The 21,482-nt window shown below is 41.1% G+C and overlaps 1 protein-coding gene across 5 annotated transcripts in view; it reads left to right on the top strand.

The window, feature by feature from the left end:
- The window catches only part of spata17 (spermatogenesis associated 17), a 39,799-nt gene extending 23,562 nt beyond the window's left edge, over positions 1 to 16,237 (top strand). For all 5 annotated transcript variants that reach the window (XM_071490078.1, XM_071490077.1, XM_071490079.1 and 2 more), the window contains 2 exons: positions 586 to 694; positions 15,063 to 16,237. In XM_071490078.1, coding sequence (XP_071346179.1) covers positions 586 to 649 — 64 coding nt within the window. In that variant the 3' untranslated portion in view covers positions 650 to 694; positions 15,063 to 16,237. The remainder of the gene's footprint in view (positions 1 to 585; positions 695 to 15,062) is intronic.
- The last annotated feature ends 5,245 nt before the right edge of the window (positions 16,238 to 21,482 follow it).

The raw sequence follows: 21,482 nt of genomic DNA, 5'->3' as shown, positions 1-21,482 counted from the left end.
TATTATGAAAACTAATGGATGTATGCCATTAGATTATTTTAAGACCACTTTATACGTTTTTATATATATATATATATATATATATATATATATATATATATATAAATAGTGTCACAGTCTCTTTCTGCTTTATTCAAGGCTTGTATTAGTTTTAATTAGGGATTGTGCATGTGTATGTGTGTGTCTCACTAAAACACAGTAACCTCATTACCACTCAGGATAATCTACTCAGTCACGTGTGTGAGAAGTACTGTTATTAACCTTCTGTTTGATCTGTCTCACACAATAATTTCCATGACTACAGTATAAAAGACCACCCAGTTTTCATGTCACTCCAACCTTTTTCAGTCCTGTGTTCCACTAAGATCAAATGACTAAACAGACATTTTATGAAGGATCTTGCACATCTGTTTTTTTTACCTTGTGTCAGTGTCTTTTGTGTTGTTTTTTTTTTGCTTGCTACATTTCCTGCACTCTGGATTCATGCTCAACCCAATGGCTATTTGATGCTAAAGGCTAACCTGAGCTGAACTCAAACCTTTATGACATTCAACTCTTTTTTCTGTCTTGCCATTCGCCAACCAGAGGAACAGGAAGTATGTTCCATCATCCGAGCCACAGCAGTAATTCCTTTACACAGCCAGCCTAGGCCAAGAGCTTCAGATCGTAGATTCTACACTGACTCCAAGAGGAGGTAGGTTGAAAACTACAAACACAAACATTATTCTTCTTCTTATTATTATTATTATTATTATTATTATTATACATTTAGTTATCAGGTATATGTATATGTACCTAAATGAAGTTGTGAATGGAGAACACATTCTCACTTAGCCAACACAGTGTGCAGAGATGCATAGCTAATGAATGCTTCCTTTCCTGCCTGGCCTCCACACACACAATCCATCAAGGTGAAAATACCCACACAAGCCCTGTGTGATACCAAGTGGCAACCTTTTTATATGCAGTCTATGTGTGATACACAGAGTAACATAGATGTAAAAGCTGCATATGACCCATTTATACATGACTGCTGTCACATATGCATAACAAGTTAACCAAAGACATAGTGAAGCAAACACATTGTGGCTAAAACACACAGTTACACAAGACCATATATACAATTAGCTTTCTGCATAATAGAGCTATTGTGTATCACTTCATTTAAAGGGGTTGCTTCAGTACGTTTTTATGGAAATTCAATGTGAATTTGTGTGAAAGTTTTTCTTCTTTACTGTCACCTCGTGTTAATGCAGCAACTGTAAACTATATTAACTGTATGATTAAGAGTCAAAAGTCTTTGAGACTGAGAACAGCAAAATTAAAAATTGAAAGGGAAGGAATTTCTGTCTAGTAGGCTCTAGGTTTTTAGTGTAATTTTTTTTGTATTGCTCATAGCTGTTTTAACAGTTTAACAGTTTCAGTGTCAGACCTACATTAAACCCAGGTCAGGAACTTGGTCATGAGGGCAGCTCAGACATCACCTTTCAGCCAAGGGCAGATTGATGGCAGTTGTGGGTTTATCCTGGGGTAACCTGGGTTTCGGTCTGAAAGATATTCTCCCCTAAAAGAAAGGAGGAAACGTGAGAAGAGAAGCAGTGCAGCCTAACCCTTTCAACTTGAGTTGCACAAATTTGTCAAAAGTGACAGCAATTTAATAAATCGCCGCTCTCCATCACACGCATATGCACACCCACCCACACACATACACACAATTCCCAGTTATGCCCTCCACTGCCCCCTCTCCATGTATACGTAAATGAGGTATATGCATGGGTGTGTGTGCGTGTGTGTGTGTGAGTATGTTAGAAAGAGAGTGTGTGTGCGTGGGCCCTGCAGTCTGGTCCAGGCATTAGGTAATTGACTGTGTCTTTGCTCAAGGCCTTTCATGGATCACCGTCCTTTATTAGCTCACTTCCTAGCACACACATACACACATATATGCATGCACACACACACGCGCGAAGTTCCCAGCAGCTCCACCCCAACCTCTTACCGCCCCCACCACCAGCACCCAGACCCAATTGCCCGGAAACGAGGAGTGAAACAAGAGAGAGAGAAGAGCAAGGGAAGGAGGAGAGAGCAGCGACAGGGGAATGAACTAACACAGCCCCAGGAAGTAGAGATAAATAAGTATGGGGAATGAGTGGGCGGGTGAATGGGGTCTCCAGCAGCTGACAACAGGGGTTGGGGGAGTAGGATCAGTTTTGCTGGATGCGTCTATGCTTTATTTGTTTAATACCGTATTGATGGAATGCTTATAATGTCTTTGTGTTTCAGCATGTGTGGTAAATGAAAATTTTCACTAATGCTAGTGAAATTGAAGCCAGCAAGGACAATTTGACTCACCATTAAAATTGGACACCACTTTCTAATTTTGCATGTAGAGTGAGAAAGACTGTCCTGTAAAAAAATAGCCCATAGGTCATCTGTACAAGCATTTATGCATATTATGTCCCAGTTGTTTGGGTTTTCATTTTATTGTTATTGTTTATCAATGATAGTTCTAATGTTAAGGAAATACTTACTTTAACCCAAGCCAGGATCTTTCCCAGAACCTAACCAAGTAATTTTGTGTCTAAATCTAACCAAACTGTGACCACCCCATAAACTTAACCACATGTTTATATTGTAACCATGATGGAAAAGGTCCACTTTGCAGCTGATGGTACACTGCATGTTTATATATCTCAATTTACATGCAGACATTTGCATTGTATTTCAGGCCACAGGTCAAAGCATTAGCCATCAGTTAACCTTATTTTCAACTAAAAAAAAAAAACTAGCAGACAAAACATGTACTTCGCAGTACATCATGGCTGGAAAGTATGATTATGTATAATGTGAGATGATGAAACAGAATGCCTGTCGGGTTTGGGTCGGGTTCAGTTATCACTCTCTCAGACTCGGGTCAGGTTTGGACAGAAATATGCAGCCTGAACCACATATAGTGCACATACAGCTATTCTTGATTATCTAAGTGTCTCCCTTATGGATGCTGCAAAATGACATATTCTTACTTGCTACAACTTACATGCCTAAACAACATCTGCACACACATCAATGTAAGGACAACTCCACCACCCCTCACTCTCATGCTGGCTTAACGTGACCTCCTTTTTCTCTGTGGTGACTCTGCTGCTGCGTAGGAAGTTGTTGAAGAGAATTATAAAGATAGTGGTGCCTGCTCTGAGCTCAGTCATGTCATGCTGCTGTCACTCAGAGCTCATCAGACTTCAGATTTTCCCCCTCTTGTCTCTGTTTGTTGCGCCATCTTTGTGTAGCCCTCTCTACCTCTATTTACTCTCTCTCTTCTCTCGCTGTGGTAATTAGTGCATTAGTCCTATCGTTGGCATCACCCCCAGCTACAGCAGCAGCCAGCAGAGCTTCTTGTCACAGCTCAGAGGGCCAATGGAGTGGACAGCTCAACCCTGGTACTCATCATCTTCATACCGTGCCCAGCCAGCCTCCCCCCAGCTACATTATCTAGCTATGTTATCCAGCCATGCTCCTAATTATTTTCAAGCCCAGCCAGAGCCCTCTCACCCAGCCTCTGCCACATTACCTAGCCCTGCTTGTAATCATCACCTTAAGCATGCTTCAGCCCTCTACACAGCCCGGAGCCTCATCATTAACATAGCCCATTTTTTTTGGAGTTCCAGACCGTGGCTCTCTGGCTTGACCATCACAGCTCTTGGCAGTATGTACACAGCATCCCAGTCCAAACCAAGCCCTAGAAATAACCCATGACTCCTGGAACTTTATTTACCTTAGCCATCTGTGTCACAGTAAGAAAGGCTATCAATGCAAATGTGGCCCAGCCTGTCTGGACACACACATATCCACGCATAATCACATGACAGTCCCAACCTCTCCAGAAACCCAGTTGCCCCAACCCAGGCCAAGAGGGGCTGTGTAATTACTGCCCTTTCTCCAGCTCCCATGTTGCCTTGCCTTGGCTTCTTTGGTTCCCCACCAAAGGTCAGCTTCATAGACTTCAGACCCTCCTCTGCAGCCCTGCCCCTTATGCATTCACATTCCTCATCACCAGCCTGAAAATCAAAGCTCTCCCCAAGAATTTAAACTCCCAACTTTACTGTTTTTGTCTAATAACCCTGTCATACCAACACAGTGACGCTGGTTGAACTTACATGTGGTCGACCTAAATGGGTCAACATGTGTCATCAGATTTGGCTTTGCAATCCTTCTCTGGACCAGGGTGGAATGGGAAATCAGTTTAATATTGTGATAGTTAACTGAAATCTAACTGATTAGTCTAAAAAAGCGACATTTACAGATCGATAGAGAGAGATTACAAGTGATTGACTAAGGGAGAGTGAACATGTGTAAGAGAGATATTCATCTTTATTTGGTATTGATTTGATATAACTGGCTGATAAGTCTGTATATTTCTATGATTCAACAATAATATGTACGGATCTTCTGTTGTAGCATGGAGATCAGTGTCAACCAGAGATTAATGTTATGACAACAGTCTAAAAAATAGGTCAAAAATGTTGAAATTTATTGTGTTCAGTGAACAGCATGTTGATGAACAGCATTTCACAGAGATTCCAAATCAGCTCTATTGTTTAAAGTTTAATATGTTCAATTCTCCAGACTTTGTTTTTTTATGTTTTAGGGCCAATTAACCATTGTAACATTAAACACTGGGACTATTGTGTGTTCTCTTCCATTTTTTACGGTATCAACTTATTGTTTTAAATCATACTGAATGGCTAAAATTACAGTGCTGTACTATGGTAATCACACTTCTCACTCAACGATGACAAGAATGTGAATTATTTTGTTAACAGTTTGTTATGAAGAAAGACTGTGAAAAGCTTGTTTTTGTGAGTGAACAGTGCCTGAACCTGTTAAAGTTGGAAAGTTTAAAACAGCCAAAACTGTAATATTTATTGTAACAGAAAATACACAAAAGGTTTTTAATGTCTGCACCAGCAATGGCTAATTTCAAATGCAGATATGGGAAAGCCCTCTCTGTCCATGCTAATTTTGTGGTTGTGTTATTAGCCATGTCACCAGCGGTACTGCCTGTAACCAAAGGGGATAGCTAATTAGGAGGCTACGTGCTAATCAAGTACACTACAGTGAGTGGTCACGTCTGTGTCTGTCTGTGCTCCGAGCCTTTCCTTCCCCTCGTATTAGACTGACACCCGTCACAACTTTCAGAAGCTAGCATCTGAGCAGAACCAACACACACTGATATACACCAGAACACATGTTTGCACAGGCATCTTTGTTTTCCTGAATACATGCACATTGACGTATACAATTACATGCATACATATGAATTCATGCATATACACAAACCACTGCTGACAGCCTACCCACATACACTCTTTAATGTTGCCCAGTATTGTCCTTGTTACCTCCTCTCGCCCCAACACACACTCAAACACACACCCCTTCTCACACCACAGTCTCCTCCCAGCTACTCTGGTGTGGCTTTATGATTGTCATTATTGTGTTGTGGGTACAAAGCTTCAGGCAACAGGGACAGGAAAAGTGTGTCTACACACATACACACACACTGGCTCACTCTTAATGGCCTCAGCCGTAATGTATCACCGTGATGCATACAACTGATGTATGAGGGATCTTTTTAATGGGAATGGTATTCATTAGCAATTAATACCTAAACTGAAATAGGCCACAAGTAGAGACAATGGAATTAGGTGGGGCAGGGGCAGCAAATGCATGAACCCGTATGTGTCCACCTTTTATGTGTGTGTCTGTGTATGTATTTCATATGTTACCATGTCCATCCATCTATCCAGCTCTGCTGCATTAGTGTCCAGGTTACTGCAGTGAGAGAGAAAGAACGCTAATTCTCCATAACTATTTTACGGCGTGTGTAAAACTCTGCAGCCCCTTCATTTGCACAGCTGTAAAACATTCCCCCTGCCACACTCCTTCCTACTCAGGACCTCAGATTTATCAATTAACCCAACACTTCGCTTCCATTACGATGGCATTTTGCACTGCATACAGAGTAACGATGAGGGCCGAGTGCACACAGCGTGATATTAAATGGACAGTCGCAATTAAATGATTAGCAGTCATATTTTGGTGTGACTTAAGAGAATGAATGACATTAGACTTTATTATTTATGTTCAAAGCTGTTGGACCTGACTTGACCAGATTGATTTGGGTCACTTCAGACCAATTTTTTAACTTAATTGTATGAATTTATGTCAAGTGCCTGTTTAAAACTAATAAATAAAGAAGGGTGATGGCAAATTATCGTTAAAAATATTCAGCTTTGTGTAGGATTGAGTAGACGGTCTAGATTTGTGATTTTAGGCCTAAGTTGAGGCCTCGCCACTCCAAGTCTGAAACAAACGTACAAGGCGGAAACAAATTTAAAACAAATTTAACTAACAACCAAGCAAACAAAAGATGAATTGAGAATTAAATAACTATTTTTACACACATGAACCTTAAAAGGTCCGGTGTTTTTAAAGCAATTTTATGTAAATTTTTAGTGTTAATTCTAATGGCATAAGTGTTACTGTGAACAGTGATAGAATACAGCTTAATAATAAGAGGTAGAGCTAGACAATTAAATCCAGAGAAATGTTATAATTCTTATATTATAACATGAAGCAAAGGAGACTCAAGTACTAAAATTCGGCTGGGAACGATACATTTTAGATGTACTGTAATATTCAATTCAATTTCAATTCAATTCAGTTTTATTTGTATAGCACCAAATCATAATATACATTATCTCAAGGCACTTTACAGGGTAAGGTCGAGACCTTACTTTGTTATAGAGAAAAACCCAACAGATCCCACAAAGAGCAAGCGCTTGGCGACGGAGTACTTTTGTACTGTGGTTCTCTTAACACAATTACCAAGACAACACAACCACAAGCAGAGTAAAATGCTGTATTAAAATGCTTAGTTGTGCTGCATTAAATTACACTGATAGCATTTTGGTAGTGATCCATTTTTTTTGCAGTGTTCAAAGCATCTTGCCTGGTACATGAGTTCTCTAAAATTCTGAACAGAAATTCATTCTATCATTAGCATATATGTACGGTCATTAGAGAAAAATGCATTATTTGAGGAAACAACAAAGGCCCAGACAAAACTTAATAATACTGTATAAAATGCTTTGTCATCATGGTTTATTTGAGATGAAGTCAAGCTTTAGATATTTAGATAGTTTCCTCTCCATGTGTACATGGATGTAAGCGAAAGCAGGCAGACAAGCAGGATAAGGATGTCTGTGCTTTTATGGACCGCCTGTCCCTGTGCGGATATGCTCCACTGAACCATACTGTATGTAGTGTGGTATAATCACTGCCTATCTCTATCTCTATCTATCTCCTGCCATCACTCTTTCTTTCCCTCACTGTCTTGTTTATTTGCACACTTGTTCTCTTTTTCCCTGCCTTCATCTGCAGTACCTAGCTGCAACTTTTTTCAGCCCCCCCCCCCCCCCCGATCCCCACCCTGTATGTGTTGTGTGTGTGTGCTATCAAATAGCTGAGTGCACAATACTTATACACAGACGCACGCAGACTTACTTGAGGAACATGACAGCCCTCTCATACAGCAGTGTGTTGGTGATAGAAGTCAACACTGGCTGTGAAATGCTAATGGTTGTGATGAAGCTTCAGTGCAGATGGACACAGAGGATACAGCAGACAGGATACATAGCCTTACATGTGTGTTTTGCCATCAGAAAAGCTAAAGAATACATTTTCGAATCGTAGGTAGATGTTTTGATTCTCTTATGTTGCCTGTGTGTGCTCACTGTTCTGTTTGTCCATAGGAATTATTGTCTATTGTTTTAATCCACTCATTTTATAATTATTGATTCCCACTCATTCTTTTGTTTGTCCATCTGTTTTGACATTGTACCCTTTTATACAGCCTCTTTAAGGCAGGAATGTTGCACCTTTATTCTGTATAAAAAGTGCAAACACTTAATGGGGGGGGGCAGTATTGTTGTTTCAACAATAAGAGGTAGACGTCTGTTTAAAAGGGAGAGTTGACATGGTAGGACAGACTGATGCTGTTGTGTTACATGTCACACTTCTGATTGTGGAATGCCAGCATACTATCTTGAATAACACACTGGGATGGCATGATGCCGGCTTTGTTGGGTTCATTGTAAACAAGCAAGCTGGCATAATGGGGGGTCTTCTTAATGGCAATATAGCAGGATCTCTGTTTCTTTCCAATTTTGTACACATTGTTTTGTGCACTTGGTAAGTGGCCTGATATTTATGTGAAAGCCACTCCCTTACCTGTGCTATTAAATGGTTGATATATAGGCATGTGTATGTGCCGGTGCATGTGTGTGTGTGTCTCTGTGTGTGTCTTATTGCAGGCTCATATGGTCACTAGCCAGCACAGAGAGTGTGTGTGTGTGGGGGAGGGGGGTTGAGGTGGCAATGGGATCTGGAAAGGGAAGCAATCACAAACACTTAAACCTGCAAATGGCCTTGATGTCCTGTGCTAAGCAGCCTGTGTTGACTGATGAGCCTGTTAACCCTGGCTGAAACAACTCCAGCACAGGGGATTAGACAGCAACGCTGGTCCCGTCTGTTCCTGGCCCATTTTGCATGGGAATTGTGCATATTTAATCTAAGGTGTGCTGAGGTGCAAAGACAAGCCCCCCTCTTCTCCCTTTCTCATTATAGATGTGTAATAGCACCCTGAGGCGGGGGGGCCTTAATTCACCAGCCCTAGCCCCAGTCTTAATCTTACCCTCAGTCTCAGCCCCACCTTCCCCCAGAGTCTACTGTCAACCCAAATCAAAGTCCTAGTCCCGGCCGTCTTCCCAAGCTTTGTCTCTCCTAGTCCTTTCGTACTGTATGCCTTAAGGTGCCAGTATACTCCACCAAAGTGCTTGTCAGATGGTCAAACAGTGTTGGTAACCCCGTGACATCAGAACTGGGGGATGGGTCCGACAAATTTATCTAAGCTTGTGAAACTGATAACCCAACAAGCCCTGTTGCCTCCAAATGTGCTTGTTTCTAGAATACCTCAGCCTTTAGCCTAGCGTGAGAAATATAAGCCAGGAAGTCCAATCTCAGTAAAATAATTGTTTGGAGGCTTAACACACACCAAATCACTGCACAACAGTTTGTGAGGTAAACAGAAAATATGGCATCCACATTACAAAGTAATCCACCAGGAATGTGTTAGATGATGTCATATTAAGGTGCAGCGGCAGCTGAGCCTGGTTCACCTTTCTGACAGACAACACTGTGTTTTTCTACCACAGCTGATGGACTGGCTCCTTTATGAATGAGAGGGTTGTGTTTTTTTTTCATGCAGGATTGACGTCAGTCTGAATGTGGCTTTAAAAAATTCTTCATGAGCTCTAGAGGTCAGCTTCAAGTTACCCTTCCCTCCCCAACTCCAGCTTACTCTCTCAACTGCCACATCAACTTTTACAACCAACCACCCATCTACATATACTGTATATATGTAGATGTACATATGGATACGGTTTTAATGTATTAGAATGCAAAAGGTATTACCACTAACTGAAAAACCCTCTAGGATGTCAAGCGTAACTCAGGCCTGAAAATGTAACCAGTGTATCCCAAAAGAAGACAAAACAATCACAATCATGTATACACCCTTGCCATTACTGCTGGGGCTTTACAGTGTATCCTTTTTCTTTAGAAACTGGCATATGTTGCAGGACACAGGATAAAATGGATGAAGCAGCATTGGGGTTTGGTACATAAAAATGGACCAGTTTTGGACCCACCTCATTTATGGTGCTTTGGAAAGGTGAGGTCAATAAAGATGTTAAGTTATGTTAATGGTTTCACATGGTGGCTGCATTTTTGGAATGGTGATGGATAATGCTGTGGTTTTCCTGTCACTGTAGCCAGACACTTGCCAACTGTAGCCACTCATTCCTTCGGAATTTGTGTCCTTGTCTGGAGTTGCTGCTGCTGCTTTTTGTTTAAATGGTTTCGGTCTTTGTTTCTTTATGTTGCATTAGTTGTGAATTCTGCATCCGTTCCCTGATTAATGCGATTGAGTGTCAATGACAAGAGCTCTCTGAAGCATCTATCTGTCTAATTCCATCTATCACTCCATCTCACTCTCTCGTCCCTCTCATCCCCTTCTAATCCAGCCAACACTTCTCTCAGCAGGACAGAACAATTAATCTGCCCTCTCATTTACTTGCTCTCTCACCCTTATGTTTTCTTTTTTCCCCTTCATATTTCTCTTCAAACAATGTTGCTTTTCTTGCATCGCTCGTGCATCATATTACTACCTAGAGAGAAAAGTGTGTGTGTGTGTGTGTGTGTGTGTGTGTACGTGTATGTGTGCGTGTAAGAGGGACCCCATGCTGTGTGTGTAATTTCTTGTTTGTACATGGTTCCAAACATCTTTGGTCACTGCAGATCAGGGTAGAGATATATAGAAAGACAGAGAGGTTGAACAAGACAAGGAAAAGATTGAGAGAAAAGGAAAGAGAGGGGGGAGATGGGGAAAAACAGGATGATAACAAAAGCAGCTCGGATTTCACAGACGCATATTTCATCAATCATGTGAATAAGTCGTGGTGATTATGCATGGCGGTGGCAGGCCGGGGGGGGGCCTGATTACCATACACCATAAAGGCTGCTTTCTTATCTCACACACACTGATTAGTTTCTGTCTGCAGATAGCCTCTCACTCCTCGCTCTTTCTCTCACACACACATACACATACACACAGACACTCATGGGGTGCGTCTATCTCTGGCATACACATACATGCAAACAGAAGCACGCACACACACACTCACAAACGCACAGACAGTACTGTTAAAATATAGGTAAATTGGTGGCAGTAGGCCAAGCCCAAGAGCCAGATGAGAAAAGTTTACTGTGCCTCTCATTGCCGACTAGTTTTACTAAATGAGGAGTCAGAATAATCTTGGAAAACTGAACACTTCTCCAAAAACTGTACATTAGAGATTCTGAATAGCACACATTGTTTTTCAAGTAATTTAGGAAGAAAGCGGTTGAAAAGCTAGCTAAAAAACTGAAGTTCTGATCGCTGTTGAGAAAAAGACACAAAATGAGATTTTGAAATGGCTCCTTTTGTGGTTATGTAAAAACTATGGGGTTTTTTTGTTTTTGTTTTTGTTTTTTAAATTTGTTTTGTTTTTGCTAAATATTGCTAAATATGCTCATTTTTTATTTCATGACTCAGTGCTCAGGAAACAGTAACAATCCACCATAAATAAGACCTTTTGTATCTTAAATTAAGGTTCTTTCAAAAGAGGAGAAGCATGGTGTATTTTTCAGCAGCAACAGTATGAAAGGCCTATGCCATAATTCATTCAAATTTATACCAACACATGTGTTGTCTACTTTTTCTTAGTTTTTTTTTTGTAATTGTCACTATGGAGCTGAATCCAAATTGTCTTATTATTTTACTCTCCACCTGATTTGTTGTGAACCTGTGCCTGGTACTGTACGTCATTTTCCTAGAACTGTTACCTTTACATGATGCAGAACAAGAGAGAAAAAGTGAGACAGGAGGATAAGGAGGTGAGGCTGGAGCAAAATTAGCTACGTATGAAAGGCCTCGCTTTGTGTCTCAACCAGGGAATTAGAAATTACTCTTTTCTCTTCTGCTCCCCTCTCTCTCCCTCACTCTGATATATAATGTAAACTAATTTGGTAACCAGGCTGGAGCTGCGTTGCGCTGTCTGAGTGCCTGCATGTGAGAAGTGCGCCTGGGACGCATTAGGGCCTCCTGACAGGGGCCTGGGTGAAATAAGTGAAATTAATGGAGCTCCTTTCATGTCGGACAAGGCCGCGGCACCCCTTTCACGCCGCGTACAGTCACAGAAAAGTCAATACTTTTTTATTACTCCTCGCTTGCCCTACATTCCCCGCTACAAGTGCTCTGCTCACTAATTGGTTTCAGTTTGCAGAGAAAGAGAGAGAGAGGGAGAGGACTCCATCCCAAAGAACACTGAAGCAAATAAATCAATCTCATATTTTTTCTCCCCGCTGTCTTTTTTCATTGAGTAACATCATGGCAGAGAGAGGGAGAGATGAGAGAGAGAAATAGAGGGGAGAGGGAGAGGGTAAATGGTTGGTTAGAGCACGCCTGGTCCCAAGGGAGCATAATGATATCTAGGAGCCTGTTAATGGAGACGAGTGGTTAAAGTGGTCTGGGGCCCTGGCCAGGTCACCCCTGGGGGTTTCTAACCAGCAACTCCACTTCAGCTGGCTGCTTTTGCTTTGGGCTCAGGGGCACAATGGAGCATCCCACCAAAATACAATTTCAGACAAATGCTTTGACAGATTTACAGAAAATGACATTTAACTCAACTGTGTGTGTGTGTGTGTGAGTGTGTGTGTGCATGCGTGTGTGTGTGTTCGTGTCTGTGCAGATGTGGGCGATGTTGGAATAAGTTTTCAAATGCATAAAGGCCTTTGTAGCGATTGTTTGCATGATGTTGTGTTTGTGTTGTGTGTCTTGCTGCACTGACATCATCCAGTATGTAAAATGATCACAAATATTGTCAGTATGCGTTGTTATCTTGGTGTTAATTGTAGCAACATACACAGTGTGAACAGTTTTGAATTTGAATAGTACAGACAATGTATAATTGTGTTTTTACACTTCTGTGTGTGTCTGCAGGTATATGTTTGTGTATAAGTGTGTGCGCATGCATGTGTGTGTGTGTACTGTATGTATGTGGCCTGTCTGTCAGTATGCTGTTCACTGTTAGGCTAAGCTTAAGTGGCAGTGGGGTTGGCCTCTTTCAGAAGCAGCACAGCCACAAAATGATGTGACACTTTGAACCCCCCCCAACCCCGCCCCACCAGCCCACCACCTCCCACAAACACACACACACACACACACACCAATCAGCCTCCAGTTAAAGGGAGGTTCCACCAGTCTCGTTTTCTTTCTGCGTCCCAGCTTTCACAGCTCTAGAGTGTGGGCTAGGGTAGGTTTGGGGGGCTACAGCATGTGTGTATGTGTGTGCATGCGAATTTGTGCATATGTGTGTGAACAAGCTGTCACACAGAGCTGGCATCACCATCCAGTTTGCCATCTCTTCCTCAGCTTGACAAGTCCCTGCTCCCTAGCCTGTGGCTATCACACACACACACACACACACACACACACGTACACACACACACACATTATGTCTTGCTGTCGCTGTCTTACTCCTCTCTCACACACACATATGATATGTGAACACAGCAATCACAAAGTCACATGTATTGTTCAGATCCATAAGATGAATAAATTCATAAGCACACTTGCCTACTCAGATGCACAGACAACTATGTGCTGCATATTACACAGTGAGTGTGTGTGACAAAACATGTAGAGTGCTCTGGACAGTGACAGTAAGTCATCAAATAACATCATTCTTATGAAAAATTTAGCTTTTAAACCAGGATTTGCTTCATTTGTTTTTTTGTTGTTTTTTTTAACTGTGTCCAAAAGCTTCTATTGTGTTCTAGTGTGTGTATGTGTGTGCATCTGTCTGTCTGTGTGGGTGTGTGTGTATGTCTGTGTGTTTGTGAGAGAGAGAGAGAGAGAGAGAGATCTTCTCGTCAGTTGTTGGCGTCAGATCGCGGAGGGGTTCTGTTTGTTACAAGGACAGGCTTGTCCCCGCCCCCAGGCGTCGGCATTACGATGATTGTCATGGCGATGGAGTGTGAGTGACAGGCGGGATCACATGTGGTAGCCGGGGAGCAGGAAGCCCGAACCGCCCCAGTCCCTGACATTAGTTTGTCCTTCATCAAAACTTTACACTCGTTTATAACTACTCACTCCCTCTGTTGCAAAATGTCTCTGGTTTGCTTCACTTATTTTACCATCTGTCTCTCTCATGTACTGATCTCCTTCCCTCTTTTATTTCTGTTTATCCTGCTCTTACTCTCTCATTTACATTTCATTTAATATTTTAATATTTCCACTTTTTTCTTTCCCTCCATCTCTCTCGCTCTCTCTCTCTCTCTCTTTCTCTCTCTCGCTCCCTCTGGCTCCCTCCCATTTACTTCTCAATCTTTCTCTTGCTGTCTTCCTTTTGTGCCAAGTTTAAGATATTTTTTTGGATCTCACACAACTTTCCGGGTAATCTAAGTGATCGGTGAAGAGGGCAAATTGGAGAACAGGTTATATCATTTCATACCTATATACAGACACATAGTCACATGCACAATGCATTCCCCAAGCATCCAGGCGGTGTTTTTTTTTTGTCAAGTTATGTGTTGCAAGCGTGTGTGTGTATATGAATCTTTGTATATGTGTGCGTTTTGGTGAGAGCTACAGCTTTTTGTGCATCACAGCAGAAAAGGAGGTCAGGGTTTGCACGGAGACTCAGGCATTCATCATTAGCCTGCTGCCGCTGCCGGTAATGTTGCCCGTTACAGCCGTGATTAAGAGCCCCGCTTAGTTCCAGCAGGCAGTGCAGACACACAAACACACACACATATGTGTGGTACCAACTACCAGCTTTGGTACTTTTACAAAAAAGTCTCTTTTATACCATCACCCAGGTCAGCATGCGTTCATGTGAGTGTATGTGTCGTTTGGGGGCTGCACTGTACATGGTCTCTAACTGCAAGCAGGCTTCAGGGCCTGATGAGAAACCTGTCACAGTTACTCATGAAAAGAGCAATTCATACACATTTGCATGTGTGTGTGTGTGTGTGTGTGTGTGTGTGTGTGGAAGTTGCACACAGATCAGGAAGTTGCACACAGATCCAGTACATATCTAGCATATATGATGCAAATTTAAAAAAAAGTATTAATCTAATTGAAAGACACAGTCTGCTTTCCCTATTGGACAGGTCATCTCATAGTTATTTTAGGCCTTTAATTGGTTTACATATTTGAAGTGGGTGACCATTGATGTTTGGTTTTGTTAATCGTTTTGACTGATTTGTGGAGTTATAACATTGATATTTCAGTTTAATTGATGCAAAAAAAAACAAAAGATTTAATATCCCTGTTTCTTTGTTTTTCCTATTTTTTTCATTTCCTCTCCTCTTGTCCTATCTGCCTTGCCTCTCCTTCTCTCCAGCCGTTCAAGACAGCATTCGCCACCTACGTCTTTGATAAGTTCACTCGTCTGTGCTCCAAGGCAGGCAGCATTGTGTGATACACCTCCTCCTGGCCTGAGAAAATTAAGACAAATAAAGAAAGATTGTCTTTATTATATTGTTTTCATTACAGCGTCTGATGCATTCATGTGCACCTCATGTAGGCTTTTTGTTAAAGAAAACACACTTCACAGTGTTGTGCTGCCTAATATGTGAATTATATTGCCCAGAATGTGTGTGAATCAGTCACTGAGTGGGAAAACGCGACTCAAGCAGGTTTCTGAGAGACAGCATGTGTGCGTACAAGACATGATAGTGCCAGCAGTGGAGAAGTTTTACCATGCTATTTACCAACAGGTCTGCACAGGTAAAAATGTATGACTGGGGCCACTGCATACTGCGTAATAACATACACATATCACACCATATCACAATGCACATCATAGAATCAGGAATTGAACTGCCAACTGCTTGTTGTGTCTTTAATCTGTAGTAACTACGTGTTGATTCTGTATCACAAACCAAATTCAGTTCAGGAGAGAATCACCCAAATCAAGTATAATTTGAATAGTATTAGCAGAAGACCAGGGTCCACATTTAATGATTTCGCAACTGTTAATCAATTGTCAACATAGTCAACAAAATAGTGTAAAGACATGTTTTAATTGTTTTAATGAGGATGTCTAGTATTTTTACAATGTAATATGGGATGCTTGTGGTCATTGATGCTACTTGGACCTGATATCACACCATAGCTGAAAATTGTGATGCTGTGTATTTTATGATTTTATGATGAATCTATTACATGTAATGTACTGTTGAACTGCAAAATAGGTACAACTTGGTAGATTATAAGGTCATTGATGACCATAATTAACTTCAAAAAACTAAACAGTGACTGATTATGTTGGGTAATAAATACAAAAGAATCAACACTGTGTGAATGGTGAATTGAATTACTTTCTGCTACCGTTTTTCATTTGTTTTTCATTATCTTGTTATTTGGAGCCTTGTAGCAAACAGGGAAATAATTAGCGCTGGAATATATGGTGACATTTTTTTTGCTAGTCTGACCAACAGTCCAAAACCCAAATACATTCTGTTTCTGAGTCAGAACCATGAAATTTTCACATTTAATAAGCTGTAACCAGTGAAATTTTGCCAGTTCTCGTTTAAAAACAGTTATTTGGTTATCAGTTGTTTCAAATGTAAAAAATATCTTCCACACATGTTCATCTTCTCTCTTCAGTCTGAAACATTTTTTAAAGACTTTTGTTGCTTATATAAAATTAAATTATTGAGACTAGCAACTGAACTTTTGTCTGGAATTGAAAACTATACATGACAACTCCTCCTAGCAGGCCAGAGGCAGAACTTAGTCATGTACTTGTCTGTTTTGACACTGAAGTATACAGTGAGTTCAGTCTGTCCCCTCCATCACTCTGTCCCTGGCACAGACATGACACAAAGCTTTTATCATTAAATCTTCTTTTTAATTCTCGAACAAAAACTCTGCCCTTTCTTCGCCTCTTGATCAACTTCACTCTTCCCTACACCTGTTTTCCCTTTCTTTCCTCTCTGCCTGTCTCTTTGCTCTTCTCCTCTCCCTCTCCTCCATGTTGCTGGCATTCCCATGGGCCTGTGCTATAAGGCGTGGAAGAGGAGCAGAGACAGAGCATTTAGTAATGGCTTCTTAATGGGCTTGTCGACAGCCACATTAGAGCGCACAGACAGCGGGCGAGACCGGGCAACGATATGCCAAGCCAGATGCCATGCCAGCTGTGGCACTCCGCTCTCTCACTCACACTCTCATTTGTAATCACATCTCTCATACGGATGGACGCCATGTGCGTAACGGAGAGAAAGCAGACAGACAGGCACGTCCCCTCCTTGTTCCTGTCAGTATATTCTTTTCATCTGCTCTGGTCCTCCCTTCTGTTTGTTTCTGTCAGGATCTTTTGTGCTCCGTTCTTTTAAGTCATGGTTTTAGGCAGCAACAGTTTTCTAATGTGTTTTTTTACAGTGATGCAGTGGTATGAAAATGCATAGCTAAACTGTAATCACTGGTCTGTGAATGCAACTTAAGAGACAATTGTTGTTTATTACACAGTACTCATTACTTTATTTGTTAAGATCTGAAAAAAACTGCTGAAACACTAAAAAGATGCATCTCAGGGCAAGAAACATGAGTCCTCCGAGCAACATACAGGTTTTAAACAAATTCCCAGGTTAGACTTGTTCCTGAAGATGTAACAAAGGCAAATAGTTCCCTGAATCATCTGTTTTGAACATCCATCATAGTTTATGGGCCGACTTCCTGGTTCAGCTGACCAACTAAACTTTTTAGACCAATATGATATAAATATTTAAGAGTTCAAACAAAAGCATGAGCAACGTCTTGATGTAGCATAAACAAACATTTTTGATGACAATTTAATTAAACTTAGTTTATGTCCAAAGAATCATGACCAGAATATGCACTGACGGGACATATCCAAGATCATGTTTTACTTTCGAATTAGTTGTTTTAGATAATCTGGCTAAACAGCCATTTTGTTTACAACCTGCCTGAGCGTCTGATCGCTCAGGCTTTCTGCCTCCCTGTGAATGAATTCCTGGATCAGCAGTTACTCTGGTGGTTGCAATGTAATTTTCACAGATACAAATTAAAAGTCAAAATAATGAAATAATTATTATATTAATAATTATTATATTATTCTGGATTGAGGGTTGATTTTCTGTCAGATTCTCAGTTAATAAAAGTTGTATGTATATGTCCAGAGAGGAGATGACACATAAAGAGACGTTTTTTCAGCTGTTACAACTAAATTAGAAGGATGTTTTAATCTAAGAAACTGATGCAGGGGGGAAAGAAGGAAGAGTATGATAAAGTAAGGGGAAAATGAAGACAGAGAGAGGGAGGTCTGATTAAATGAATAGATGGATGATTGAATCAATTAATGAATGTTAATGTGCTACAGTGTAACCAGGGACTGTAATGTCATTGCCAAAGGTCTTATAGGTCTCCAGTAGGGGGAGCCATGTGTCAGTGACTCCAGTCTATGTCAAGGACCTTAATCAGAACAATAGTGTGTGTGTGTGTGTGTGTGTGTGTGTGTGTGTGTGTGTGTGTGTGTGTGTGTGCATGCTGCCAAAGACTGAATAGTCAGAAGGTGGTTCTTTGTTTCCCCATCTGATCTGATCTCGTTGTTACCAAATTTTCCTGCATCAGCGATGATCAAGTGTGATGAGGATGCAAAGAGAAAAAGGTGTGTGTGTGTGTGTGTGTGTGTGTGTGTACGCGCGTGTGTGTTTGTACACCTCAAACCGTGTATGTGCATGTGTTTATGTGTGTTTATGTATTGGCAGCTGATAGTATTTTAGGTGCTGAAGCCTACATACAGACTGGCGGCCCACTACACCATATCGACAGCTGCCAATTGTCACTCTAGTGACTGACAGTTCTGTATTGATGGACAGGACCTGCTGACAGAGAGATGGAGGACAAAACAAGAGGAAACAGAGCACCATTGGTAGAGAGTTAGTGGATAGGGGCAGAGGAGACAATGAAAGGAGGGAGAAAAAAGCTAGCGGACCTCTGAAACTTTCTCAAGGTCATGGTAAGGAGAGAACAGGAGGGGAGTGGGAAGCAAAATGTCTAACCTGGGTCAGTTTACTTTCAGTTCTATTACGAGGGTACATTTTCTTTAGAAGTCCAACACTGAATATTGTTTATACTATAAGGACTCACTTATACATTATAGTGATGGTGATGCTCTACAGTGAATGCTGTTTATGCCATTTAGATTGACACTAATAAATAAATACATTTTGACTGAATCAGAAACATACAGAACATATTAACATCAACTGTGAGAAATACTATATTAATATCACTGAAATAAAACTCCTAATAAACCTTTGTCCAAAGCATTTTGGCGTTTTGACTTGTCATAGTAGGAAAAGCGCTAGTGTTGCCATGAACACCCACGATGGTTCTGTTCAATTCAAGTGTCCCAATGAGCCATGACAGTGTGGCTGTGATCCAGCATTGTCAATACCAAAACCCTGAAACTGAAGCGGCTAAATGAATTTAGCCACCATTAATCATTTTTATTTACACCTGCACTTTTCTTACTGTGAAAAGGTATTCAGTGAAAAGAGCCTAATGGTGCACCTCAACCTACAGTAAGTATTAAGAGCATCCTTTCCTGAGTGCTACAGTGCAAATGCTAACACTTGCTGTTGACGTAGTTTTCTTTTTTTCTGGCATGTTTAGGTGTTTGTCTGAAAAAGTGGGTTTTGATCATGCTGCAGAAGACGGACAGTGGCTTCAGTGAAGAGTTTTTTCCACCACTGTGGGGTCAGGATAGAGAAGAGTCTTAAATCAAGATGAGCGGGGGCGTGACAGTTGTCTTGACAGTTGATTGACCATGGATTGGAGGTAGCAAGTGAAGAGGACCTGAGGTGGGAGGCCAGTGTCGTCAAAAACTAATTATTTCTAATTGTAATTTCTGTGTATGTATGCATATGTGTGGAAGGTGCCACATAGCATTTTTTACATTCGGATTGGTTTTGTGACTCACTGATTGGCTGACTTCCTGGTTAGTGATCGGCTTGAGTTTTGTTTTTAACCTGAAAGATATCATTGCTCTGCTGAGAAGGAAAACACTGATAAGCTTTTGTTGCCGTTGTTTCTCATTGTTGTGGCAGAGTAGTTTTGGACTGAGCTGACATCTTTGTGTCTTCTTATTGACCTTCACAGCCCATCTTCAACACACACACACACACACACTTCATCACCACAATATTTTTTACATTCACACACATACAGTACACACACTTGTGTCTATAGGTGTGTGTGTGTGCGTGTGTTTGTGTGTGTGTGTGTTGCCTCACCTCAGGAAACTTGTGGCTAATTCCATTAGTGGGAGGAGAGAGTATGTAAATGAGGGGAGACAGCTGGTGGTGAAGGGAGGTTGATGGAGTGAGCCTGGGGGGCCACAGACACACACCCACACACAAAAAGGGGGGATGATGGGGATGATGTTTTACTGTATATGCACTATTGTACAGCTACACCCAAAATCCATGTTTTCATCATCAAAGTAAGGAAAAGTTTTATGAATGTTTCTGCCAAGTCATAAAATATGTGATATCTGCTCATAGCTGCTAAAGGATGATGAACATTTTCATGGTCTTGTTTAGACACTCACAGTCTTGGTCTTGGGGGTAGATTGTCGGTTTGGTCAAATATTGAAAAAGACAAAACTGACTCGAAGTGTGAAATTTCAAGTGCTTGCTTCACGAAACAACAAGCATGTCCCAGTCTTAACCAAAGTAGGCTTTTTTATCTTCAAACCTAATCACACACACAAATGAAGATGTGAACCCTGGTCTGCAGCATCAAAGTCCTGCAACTTTTGCACGCAGCATCCACCCCAACCACCTCCCTTCAACTTGTGGCAAAATGTAGCACTCCCTACACTGGAAAAAGCATTTCCACTCAACATGTTTCACTGAGCAACTACATTTCCATCCAAATGTATTTGGCAAAGCAGGTTAGTAATATGTTTAAATAATATTTTCTTCCATGCAAGACACATTTAAACGCAATACCCATAACTTCTGCACATATGTTGAAACATCACACAGGTATATATGTGAAGTTCATGTTAGGGCTGGGGGAGTGACAGGACAGGGTCCAGAAGACTGTAGAAATAGATGGAGTGATAGATAAAGACAAAGAAACAGGGAACAAAGCCAGACTCAGTCACTGTTTATCATTCAGGAACCTCCACTGATGGCCACTGCTCTGCTTACACACACACACACACACACACACACACACAAACACACACAGGCAGGTGTTGGTCATAATCCTATTGTGTATCAGCAGTGACCACAGCACAGGACTTGCTCATCACCTGTCACCTCACGCATCCATGCACACATACACACACTATAATCCTGTCAGTAACTGTGATGGAATTTAGAGAGGATTTAATTTTTTATAAATCTAACAGCACGCTGTGAATCATGGGAGCAAAAAGTAAGGCCTCGGACATGCGTATATACACGCACACATTTCTTTTCACTCTTTCCGCAGTATTTTTTTTATGTCACTTTGATCCCTCTTGTGTCTGTTATTCTGCTATTGCAGTATATCCATTTGTAGTCTATATTAGTAGCAGGTGACAATTTATAAATTCACTAATTCCGCAAGTTGTCACAAAAATATTTATGATTCTTTTAGTCTCTCGTGGAAATTTAGCATAATATTATAACCAAATGAAAGTGAGAGCTGCCTATCTGGGACTGGAAATGGCTGCAGGGAAATAGCTGTTGATGGGAGCTGTGAGGGTAAAGGCTACTAAATCGTGCTGAATGTTCCCAGACAC

Source organism: Trachinotus anak, unplaced genomic scaffold (assembly GCF_046630095.1).
Source record: "Trachinotus anak isolate AG129_WGS33_773 ecotype Australia unplaced genomic scaffold, CSIRO_AGI_Tana_v1 ptg000011l, whole genome shotgun sequence".
Taxonomy (NCBI): domain Eukaryota; kingdom Metazoa; phylum Chordata; class Actinopteri; order Carangiformes; family Carangidae; genus Trachinotus; species Trachinotus anak.
The sequence above is the reverse complement of the archived record's forward strand: the minus strand, read 5'-3'. Positions and strand labels throughout refer to the sequence as shown.